The sequence below is a fragment of the Pseudophryne corroboree genome, chromosome 3, assembly GCF_028390025.1.
Source record: "Pseudophryne corroboree isolate aPseCor3 chromosome 3, aPseCor3.hap2, whole genome shotgun sequence".
Classification (NCBI taxonomy): Eukaryota; Metazoa; Chordata; class Amphibia; order Anura; family Myobatrachidae; genus Pseudophryne; species Pseudophryne corroboree.
Genome location: NC_086446.1, coordinates 53337459 through 53349447, shown reverse-complemented (window position 1 = coordinate 53349447; position 11989 = coordinate 53337459). Strand labels below are relative to the sequence as shown.

At 42.1% G+C, this 11989-nt stretch overlaps 1 protein-coding gene across 1 annotated transcript in view; it reads left to right on the top strand.

Moving 5' to 3' along the window:
- Window positions 1–1360: 1360 nt before the first annotated feature.
- Window positions 1361–11989, top strand: part of LOC135057151 (NACHT, LRR and PYD domains-containing protein 3-like) — a 45128-nt gene continuing 34499 nt past the window's right edge. Inside the window, exons 1-3 of the mRNA XM_063963050.1 lie at window positions 1361–1631; window positions 8768–9058; window positions 10929–10967. Coding sequence (XP_063819120.1) covers window positions 1361–1631; window positions 8768–9058; window positions 10929–10967 — 601 coding nt within the window. The remainder of the gene's footprint in view (window positions 1632–8767; window positions 9059–10928; window positions 10968–11989) is intronic.

Genomic DNA, 11989 nt, shown 5'->3' with positions numbered 1-11989 from the left:
TTTCATATAATGAGGGGGTGGAAGCAATCAAGTCCACCAAGACCCCCCTTCTCTCACAGGCTGTTTCTGATATTACACAACAGCTGCAGCATTTAACACAGACAGTCTCTCATACTGAGAATACACTGGGAGCTGCCATGCATGATATTGAAGGGATGCAACAGTCTGTAAAAGTTTTACCATCTGATAATTATCATGTTTGTAATAAGCTTGATGATCTAGAGAACAAATCATGCAGAAATAATATCCGACTGATGGGTCTCCCCGAATCGGTGATGGGACCCTCCCTTTTGGCCGCAATTCCCTTCCGAATCTATTGGAGATTGAACAGGAATGTTGCAATCTAGTGATTGAAAGAGTGCATTACATAGCTTCTACAACCACTCCTACTACCCGAGGGTCACGGTATTTCGTTGCCTGAATTATCTGCATAAAACTGCCTTTTGGTCTGCGTCGCATCATGTCAGAAATCTTCAGTGGAAAGGCCCAAAACTATTCATATTCCAGGACTACTCAGTGGAGTTAACCATGGCCCAGAAAGCCTTTTCGCCTGTTTGCTCACAATTCGTTGCAGAGGGCCGCAAGTTTGTCTTGTTATACTCAGCCCGTTTACGTGTGTATGATGACTCTTCCTACAAGGACTTCCTGTCTCCTGCAGACGCAATGGCATATTTGAAAGATCTTCCCAGGCCCCTGGAATCGGACATCAGCGACCCTACGGCACAGTCCGCAACCTGAGGTTCTTTATGAATGCTATTTGGCCCTCCTGTTACTGCAGTTTTCATCATATTAGTTCTCTATCTGTGTCATCTGATTTAGTTTTGCTGTACTGATTGTATGCCTCTCAATTTTCTACTGCCACTGACATTACATAAAGCTGTCCTTTATTTTGGTTATGGTTCCCATTGTATTCTGTCAGTACGCGATGTACATGGTTTCACTCCCTCACCCCCTTTAATGGTACCTTCCATATATACTGGTGCTTTTTTCTCATATGTTTTGATTTGAATTACTAATTATATATACTTATTCCCATGTCAGAATGGTATAGGCGGATCTCCTCCCTTACTTTCCACTACTGGCTTTACATGTTACTGTGGATATGTGGATGGAGGCCTTCTGTCTATGTCTGGGAAATCCAGAGTCCTACTGTCATTTTAGTCCTCCATTCTGCACGTTGCTATGGTGTTGGACTCATTGTTCGAATGTAAATAATATGTGGTTTGTGTTCATCTCCCCCTTCTTCTCCTCCCCATTTTGCCTACCCCCCCCCCCCCCCCCCCCTTATGTCACTGTACTCTGTTTCTTATTTTTATGATTATTTCATCGGTGCCAGTGATGTCTCTCCTCCTCCTGAGTTATGCCTAAGCTGAATATTGGGTCATGGAATGTGGGTGGTTTTAATTCACCAGCAAAGCGCAGGAGAATTCTTTTTTATCTCAATAAGCAGAATATAGACATCGCATTCCTCCAGGAATCACATTTGGTTCCTGAAGAGGTCGCCAAATTAAATATACTTAACTGGTCTATGATTGTCTTTAGTTCCTATAACACCAAAGCCAGAGGAGTTGTGATTTTACTTAAACGCCACATTCCCCATGAAATCTTGAATGTTCATACTGATCCAACAGGTTGTATTGTTTTAATTTCTCTACTGATTACAGGTTGTCATTTTGTATTATGCAATGTGTATGCTCCAACTGTCTATTAAAAAAAATAATAATTCCAGTCTTTGATAGCCTAATCAAAGTATATAGGGGGTCATTCTGAGTTGATCGTAGCCGTGCTAAATTTACCACAGCTACAATCTTCTTCCCTGACATGCGGGGGGATGCCCAGCACAGGGCTAGCCCGCCGCGCATGTCAGTCCGGCCCCCCTCGCAGAAGTGCAAAGGCATCGCACAGCGGCAATGCCTTTGCACTTCAAGAGTAGCTCCCGGCCAGTGCAGCTTTAGCGTGCTGGCCGGGAGCTACTCATCGGTCCCCGGCCCACAGCGGCTGCGTGTGACGTCACGCAGCCGCTGCGGCCTGCCCCCATTCGGTCCGGCCACGCCTGCGTTGGCCGGACCAAACCCACGAATGGGCGGCCAAATGCTGCCGTTCCGCCCCCTCTTGTCCATGGGTGATAGGTATTTATTTCATGTCAACTACCGTTACCATAAATTCAGTAACAAAACTGTTGTAAGCTGCTGACTAATCTACTTAATGGCTCTCGTCCACCGATGACAACTCGTCCATTGCGGACACCTTCAGGTACACTCACCATGACTAACACAGAAATTTCTGAGTCATGAGGTCTTTTTATTTGGACCTTTACACTGGGTAATCACCTGCTTCTGCCTCTCATGACCTCCCTGCATCCCCCCCTCCACAAGGTTCTTGAGACACTCTACTTAACCCTACCTTTCCCTTGGACCTCCATCAGCCCCTTGTAGCTCCGATTATGTTAGAAGAAGTACGCAAGGTAATCCAACATTTTAAGTGTAATAAGGCCTGAGGACCCGATGGCTTTACTGCTGATTTTTACAAAATTCTCTTACCCAGAATTGCTTTCATCTGGGATTCTTCCTTTACACTTTAACACTGCGATAATTAAGGTTCTACCAAAACCAGGCAGAGACCTCACGCTCCCGGGCTCCTATCGCCCCATATCCCTGCTAAATTTAGACTATAAGCTACTGACTAAAGTACTTGCTGACCATGTAAAACTCCTCTTGCCCCATATTATCCACCTAGATCAGACTGGCTTCATATGGGGTAGACACTCTGAGCTAAATGTCCACAGAGTTCTTTCTGCAGTCCATACCTCATCTAATTTACAACAGGCCTATTTCGTTCTCTCCCTTGACGCCGAGAAGGTGTTTGACCTGGTTAAATGAGATCATTTATTTCAATCCTTTGCTCGTTTTGGATTTCCTGTCACATTTCTTAACTGGATAAAATTATTCTATTCCAACCCACAGACTCAGGTGTCATGTAATGGTATCCTCCCTGCTCCCTTTAATATAGGTAAAGTCACCAGACAAGGCTGTCCGCAATCCCCGCTTCTATTTGCTATAGCCCTTGAACCCTTAGCAATAGCATTACGAGCTTCCACATTGGTTAAAGGAATTCAGATTGTCGATGTTCAACTGAAAGTAGCTTTGTTTGCAGATGATATGCTGCATTTCATATATTATCTGCATATTCATATATTATCTGCATATTCATATATTATTTCATATGTTATCCGATCCCGATACCTTTATTTCGTAGATCCTCCATTTAATTTCCTTGTTTGGAGCTAAAGCGGGATACCGTATCAAGGTCACAAAATCTGATTTGTTACTCTAGCGAACTCCCATAATTCCCTCCCTCATATATCCTCAGCCTACCCTTTCAAAATTGCCTCTTCAAAAATCACCTATCTGGGCGTGCAATTTCCATCGGATCTCTCCACTCTCTATGCTGTAAATTTCACTCCTCTATGTTAGCCAAACTAACTACTTCTTTGGAGTCCTAAAAATTGTTGCCCCTCTCTATTTTGGGACGAGTTGCAGTCTTACAAAGCATTATATTCCCACGGTTGTATTACCATATGCAGATGTTGCCCATTGGCCTATCTCGATGAGACTTACTCCATATTTGTAAAATTCTGTCTAAATTCCCCTGGAAAGGGAAGAAACCCCTTATTGCATTTGATAAACTTACAGTGCCACGAACTGCTGGAGAAATCTGCTTACCTGATTTCTTCTCCTACTCCCTGTCGGTTCCACTTATATGTGCTGCTGACTGGATGATGGAAAGGAACTCTTTTACTGACTCTCAATTTGATTGTGCCTTATTTCACCCATTTTTCCCTAGTGCTCTCTTGCATTCCTACCCAAAAAACATTCCTCTACACCAATGGTGTAGCTACCATAGGTGCAGGCAGTGCAGCTGCTATGGGGCCCAGAGCTGAGAGGGGCCCACCTTCCCTGTTATAGTTCCATGTGTTATATACATTTTTCACCATTGGGTTGTACGTAGGGGTCTATTCAAACTTTTTCCTTGGGGCCTGCAATATATCTAGGTATGCTCCTGGACCTCCTCATTGTAGTGTGGTATAAAATGAACTGGAGGGCATTTTAATGTTATATAATATGATCCGGGGCACTGTAATGAGGCACAATATGAACGGGGAGCACTATATATCATGATGTGAATTGGGGGTACTGTGCGACATAATGTGTACTGGCAGCTCTGAAATGTGACATAAGGTGAACTTAAGCACCACTTAGATTCATAAAAGAAACGAGGGCACTACTATGGGGTATAACATTAAATAAGGCTCTACTATGGTTCAGAAAATGAACTAGGGCACTATTATAGGGCATAAAATGAACAACTGCTGCAGAGAAGTGTCTCTATAGAAGCACTGGGACGGGGGCCCCTTCAAAATATTGCTATGGGGCCCACATAGTTCTGGCTACGCCCCTGCTCTACACATTTTACATTCTCCTTTATTCCACGATATTTATTATGCATAGGTCACGCTAAATAGGAAACTCCACAGAAATCCTTTGCATACTTTCTGAATTCCTCTCTGGGGTAATCTTGCATTCCCCCGCTCCCTCACCAATTCTAACTTCACAGACTGGCATGACAAGGAACTATCTAATTCTTCCAAGGTTTTTGACCCGGGAGGGAAGATACTCAAATTCACTGTTCTTAGAGATAAATATAAATATAACATTCTGCAAACACATTTTTATATGTACTTACAGGTATGACATTACCTCTCTTCATATATCAGGCCCCTCTCCTTATCTACCTCCCTCACCAAGGCCTCGGATCTATTACAATCGGTGATTACGTTATGTGAGCGCATACCATATAGGACAAACGTTATCTACTCCTTCCTTACTAAAATCCTTTCTGACCTTAGATAAACTACTTCTACAAAGGCAAAAAGATATTCCTGCTCTGATAGACCCCACGCATCTTAGTAAATATTATGACTACCATGCAGATTTTGTCTTATCTACAAGAAGTGCAGAGAGCATATATACCTCAGGCCCAACACGCCCGTTATAATTTGGGGTGTGCACCAGGCCATTTTTTGGGTTTTGTGTTTTGGTTTTGTATCTGGATCTCCTTCATGTTTTGGATCTGGATTGGTTTTGCCAAAACCACCCTTGCAGGTTTTGGTTTTGGATCTGGATTTTTTTTTTTTAAATCATAACAGCTAAAATAACAGAATTTGGGAGTGTTTTTGTTCCTACAGTATTATTAACCTCAATAACATTCATTTCCACTCATTTCCAGACTATTCTGAACACCTCACCGCTCACAATATTGTTTTTATCCAGTTTAGGCCAAAGGGTTGCACTGATGTAGCTGGACGGAGCAGCAGCAACACTTGGATGTATATACTGGGAGGACAAAATATAACAACAACAAAAAAGAATTGTATTTAAAAAAAGAAGCATTAGGCAAGGCTCAAGATTTCAGTTCACAAAAAGATGAATAAGGCAAATAAGAATAAAAGAAGACAATATTTTAGATTTAATTTATTTAATTTATTTTAATTTTAATTTAATTAATTTAATTTATAAGAATTAGATTCTTCTTTTTCATCCAAGATATCTTCGATATGCAGAACATTCACTATATGAGTGTGGAGTGTTTATTTATATCCATATAATTAAAATGTATCTAATTTATAATTATTATTAATAATATTAATTGTAATTAATTAAAATGCAGTGATAAGAAGAGTTATAGACATAGGACAATAAATTATAATAAGAATATGAGCTACAGACACCACACCCTGAAATGGACGGCCTGGATGTATTCTGGGAGGATACAGCGCAAAATATAAAAAAAGATGTCTTTTATTTTGGGTGGACTGACAGAACCCCTCTAGATGGACGGAGCAGCTGCAGTCCCTGGATGTATAATGGGATGACACAGCACTAAATATTAATTTAAATAAAAATGTATTTATTATTTTTTATATCACACACTACGGTTACAGTGTCGCACACATTGAGTCAAAAAATATGTTGAAATACTTTTTATACTGTATCACACACCAGAGGTTACAGTGTCACACAAATGAATCAGAAATATATATAATAATTACACACTGCAGTTGACTACACTGACAGCATCGCACAATGTGTTTATGAGTAGGAAATAATATACTGCGGTCTGACCGGCAGTGTCACAGTACTTATGAAAATAAAATAAAAATTGTATAGTACTGTGGGGTACAGCATAAACAAAAAATAGTTTTTTTTTGTAATGCAGGTTGAGTATCCCATATCCAAATATTCCGAAATATGGAACATTCCGAAATACGGAATTTTTTGAGTGAGAGTGAGATAGTGAAACCTTTGTTTTCTGATGGCTCAATGTATTCAAACCTTATTTAATACACAAAGTTATTAAAAATATTGTATTAAATGACCTTCAGGCTGTGTGTATAAGGTGTATATGAAACATAAATGAATTGTGTGAATGTACAGACACTTTGTTTAATGCACAAAGGTATTAAAAATATTAGCTAAAATGACCTTCAGGATGTGTGTATAAGGTGTATATGAAACATAAATGCATTGTGTGCTTAGACTTAGGTCCCATCGCCATGATATCTCATTATGGTATGCAATTATTCCAAAATACGGAAAAATCCGATATCCAAAATACTTCTGGTCCCAAGCATTTTGGATAAGGGATACTCAACCTGTAATAAATTTAGGCTTTTTTTCTTTTTAGATTTTATTATTTTAATTTTACACTGGGGCGGAGCCCCTGGATAGCCAGACAGATCACCCCTTTCAGATACAGCAGAAAGAGCACCCTTTTTAAATACATAATAGAAATATATTTTTGGCTTTGGATCACACACAGATTATATAGCAGTAGTATACAGCAGCCACTATACTAGTGGTCAGAGTGATGCACCAAGAGAAATATATTTTTTTAACTTGATCACACACACAGGATATATAGCAGTAGTGTACGGCAGCCGCAGTACTAGTAGTCAGAGTAACTCACCAATAGAAATATATTTTTTGCTTTGGATCACATGCAGTGGATATATAGCAGTAGTGTACGGCAGTACACAGCCCCTTCGACAGAGAACAACACCTGGTCCTATACAAAGCCACAGTATGCTATATGCAGTGCACTGTCTACTTTGCAGAGCCCTAACACAGTGACAGTCACAGCACACCTACACAGCACACCTACACAAGCAGCACCCCAGGTTAACTCAACTGTCCTTCGGCAACCCCTCTGCTCTCTCCTGCCCCCTTCTCTAACCTGCCTATCCGATTACAGCACAGAAGGATCACGTTCTTACTGTGCACTCTAAAAGTCTGGAGTGAAGATGGTGCCGATCACCGGGACTATATATAGAATCCAAAATCCTTGAGATCCGACAGCGGGATGATGATGTTTTGCCTCGCTTTCAGATCCGAGTTAAGCACGAAAAACTGAGCCAGACTCGGATCCGGGCTCGGAACTTAATGTTCGGGGGAGGGGATTAGGTTCTCAGGGAACCGAACCCTCTCGTCCCTAGTTATAATCCTTTAAGCACAAGAGAATGTTCTAAATGTCTGCATCTTTTTACCATACTTTTTGGGAATGTGGTTATATTAGAAAATTATGGAACAAAGTGATCTCATTTATTAATAACCTTCTTCATACCCATGTTCATCCTAACCCTCTAGCATGTCTCTGTGCAAATTTTACATCATGGGATCTGGGTTCACATGTCCAGGAAGTTATACCATTCTTAACAATCCTAGTCACACTGTCCAGAAAAGTGATTCTTACCCATTGGATCTCCAAATCTAAACCCTCAATACTAGAGGTCCATAGAAAATTGATGCAAATTTTATATTATGACTGCAAAACGGCCCTGACTGTTTTTGAAGTTGGTGTTCTCCGATTCTTTAAACGTTGGGGATTGTATATTGATTCCCTCCCCCAGGCCACCCAATCCCAAATATGGTTTTTGACCAAATATGTTTTTTGAGAAAACAGAATGGCATTTACTCAGACAAGTGTTACTGAATTCTTAAAGGCCTATGATGATTGCTCAAGTGAATATACAGACCCCCCAATCCCCCCTTCCTCTTGTGTCTCTTCCCATCCTTGTCTTATTTCTTTCCATTGTGTATTTTATTGTTTTTCTTGAAGGTCTGTTGTTTTTTGGATATGAGGTATCAGGAATATCTCTCCTTGATACTAGAGACCTGTTTTTGGAGGGATATAGTCATGTGACCGGCAGTCACATAACCTCCCACTACATCCCACCCCCTCACAATCCTGACTGTCGGCATGCCAACCAACAGGGACTTTTCCCACTCATGGGTGTCCACGACACCCATACAGTGGGAATAGTACCCATGGCGACCGCTGGTCGCCACCAAGCCCGCTCGGTCACGCATACCACACCCATTTTTAGATCCATTGTTCTGTATTTGCTGTATATCCATTTGATCTATCTGTTTTTGTATTATGTACGATGACGATCTGTTTTGACCTTGTTGTCACAACTTCATACACAGACTGTCTTTGTTGTTATATTCTTTTCATGATAAAACTTGAATAAAAAAATAAATAAACAATCTGGGCAAGACTGAAACACACCAGATGGAAGACAAGAAGAGCAGTGTACTTAACATGAGTAGCAGGGGAGCATGTAGTAGCCAATTACGTAATGTCATTATCAAAAGGTGAAGGGGTTTCTCCATGTAACAGTTACAGGACATTACTCTGTTCTCCCCAGGGCCTGAGTGTGAGGGGAACAGGACACTTGGAGACATTCTGTATGAGGCTCTGCAAGATCTGACACATGATGACTTCAAGAGATTTAAGGACAAGTTGTCTGATTTCTCCTATAGAGGGCGAGGCCCCATCCCACGTGGGCGCCTGGAAACGGCTGATTATGTTACCTCAAAAAACCTTCTCATAGATGTTTATGGAGAAGAAGAGGTGCTGGATGTAACCATAGAGGTCCTCCAACTGATCGGCCTTATGGGACTGGCAGAGGATCTCCGGCACAAAGTGACACAAACTGGTGAGTCCTGTTAAGGAGTGAGGCAAAGTGAGACAGTTTTCTCATATGGTTTGTTTATACATGTTACTTAAAAGTTAAGGGGAGTGCAGCCACACACATGCAGTCATCTAAATACAGGTGAGGAGTCGTATTTACTACTGAGCACACCTGGGTGATGGGCAGTGTCAGAGTGTGGAATGAAGGGCCCACCTGGGGAATGCAGTGACAGGAGCCCATGCTTGAAGGGCATGGTCAGTTACCAAAGGGGTTGGGGCCAACACCCAAAGAGACTTGACCAGCCATTAATGATTATGTAACTGAGCTCTAATAGAGAAACAATGTATAGTTTGACTGCACAGTCTGGAACCTGACTTTTGAGGAAGGGGTGGGGTCCACTAGGGATTTTCCCTGTTCCTCTGTGGGCCAGTCCCACCCTGGTGAGGTCCTGTATCCTCCCAATTGCTGCACTCCTCTCATACTGGCTGAAACAAGGAACTGTCTTCCTCTTGTGCAGTACTGAAGATCTGTGGGTGTGTTTCTGGTATAATCTATGGGGCAGTGTTGGCCAACCCAATTCCCGTAATGGGGCAGTGTTGGCCATCCCAATTCCGGTAATGCTGTGAGAATCATAAGCACAGCCAGGGTGGTGGTGGCACCAATTCAAGGTGTATTTTGTGTAATTAACAGAGGCAGGTAGTGTTTTTGGCAGTCACTTATGGGGGAAATGTATTAACAATTTGAGAGAGATAAAGGGGGAAATGAATCAAGCAGTGAAAAGAGTGAAGCTGCCCATAGTAACCAATCAGACGCTACCTATCATTTTATAGAGTGTATTTGATAAATGCTAGCTAGGAGCTGCTTGGTTGTCAGGGGCAACTTCTCCATTGGTTCAGTTCTTCACTTTTCACTGCTTGGTCCATTCCTCAAAAGCACCAACCAATCTGCTTCTTACTGTCATTTTACAGACTGTGCTATAAAATGACACAACCTGATTGGTTGGTTGTAGATAACATATCTCTTTCCAAAAATGTATACATTTCCCCCTTAATCTATTGTTCCGGGCTTGTCGGGAGATAGCATGATGTGTAGTGTTCATTCTAGCACCCTGCACCTTTCAAATCCCATGCAGTTCCTCAGTCCTGCCTGGAGTGTCGCTCTCTGATTTGGTGCTTCTAGCACACTTTGGTCTGTATCACAGCACTGGGATGCAGACCAGAGTGTGCTAGAAGCACCACAACCTAGAGTGACACCTTAATCAGGAAAGAGGAACTGCACAGGTTTTGAAATGCGCAGGGTACTAGAATGAACACTAACATGGCTGGTGTTAATATACTTAGGGGCTAATTCAGACCTGAACGCTGTTGTCAATTTCTGCGCAGCGGACGATCAGGTCTGAACTGCGCATGCACAGGCACCGCAGTGCGCATGTGCTGCCAGAGATACGATCGGCATCTCAGCCCAGTGATCGCCTCTGTCTGATTGACAGGCAGAGGCGTTCACTGGGTGGGAGGGCGCGGGACGGCGGTGTTGGGCCGCCGTTTTGAGGGTGTAGTTTGTGCAACACAGGTGTGCTCGGACCGATGCAGCCGCTGCGATCTTGGACGCAGTGAACAGGCGCCTACCAGCGCAGCAATGCGCAGGTAGGGACTTGCAGCATTCAGTGGGGGGAAGGCCAGACATGCAGGGCGTACTAGCCCTGTGCTGGGTGTCCCCCCCCGCATGTCAAGGTGGCTGAATTAGGCCCTTAGTGTTTCTTATCGCATAATACTGGAATCACATTACTATGTGTATAATACATAAGTGATGTGACTTTTAATATAATTTATATCTTACACCGGGGTAAATGTTTCCTTCTGTAATGCTTAGAATCTCTTGTCTTTTATCTTTTCAGATAAATTAATGAAGATGTCTTCAAATAAAACACTTGAAGGTTAGTAAAATTATTTCTTTAATTAACGTAACATGAATCTAACAGTGACCAGTGAGGTCTATTCACTAAGCGTTGGAGAATGATGAAGTGGAGGGAGCTAAAGTACAATCAGCTCCTAACTTCCATGTTACAGGCTGTGTTTGAAAAGTGACAGTTAGAAGCTGGTTGGTTGGCACTTTATCTATTTCGAGTTTATCTCTATTCATGGCTTAGTGCATAGACCTTTAAGTTACTAATAAATACACCAGTGTCTGGGGCTGACAAGGAAGGGGTGCTAACTTTAGTTTCTTACACCCACAGTGCAATCAACTTACAATTTGAGCGAACACTATGGGAGGCTTTATCCAGTGTCCACCCTACAGGGCAAGTTCAGCCCATAGAAAAGCTGCACACATTATGAACATGCCACATTCTCAAATACTGCTGCTATCTCTGAAGTCATTAGTAATCCATTTATGTGGTTGGATGAGATGTATCAAATGTAAAGAGTGGGCAAGTGGGGAATTCACCCATAGCAAACAGATCACCTGTCGTTTTATGGAATGTACTTGATATAAATGCTACCTCAAAGGTAATTGGTTGCTATGGACAAAATTTCCACTTGTCCACAGTCTTTACATTGTATCAATCTCCCCCTGTGTTGTTGTTATTTTTTTTACTGGTTTCTGTGAATGATTTACTCTTAATGCAATGGTGTATCTATAATGGGTTGACCCAATGCTTTACTTACCTTCTATCCTTCCTGCCGGCTGACTGTCGCTTGTTTCTGGTATTGTCTATAGTAAATACAGATGTGTCCTCATACATGTGCCGCAGGTGCGCCAAACAGCACTTCTCGTCGTGCCAGGTCCCCTGCGACTTGGCTTGCGCTGAGCATCTATTTTGCGCAAATGTGCATCTTAGTCACTCAAATGAAACAATCGGATGCAGTAAATGAAACTGCACTGATCAATGTGATGTGCAACATATGTACTGTACATCTGCTCGCGAATGACTCTGAATCTGTATATGACTTGCTACAA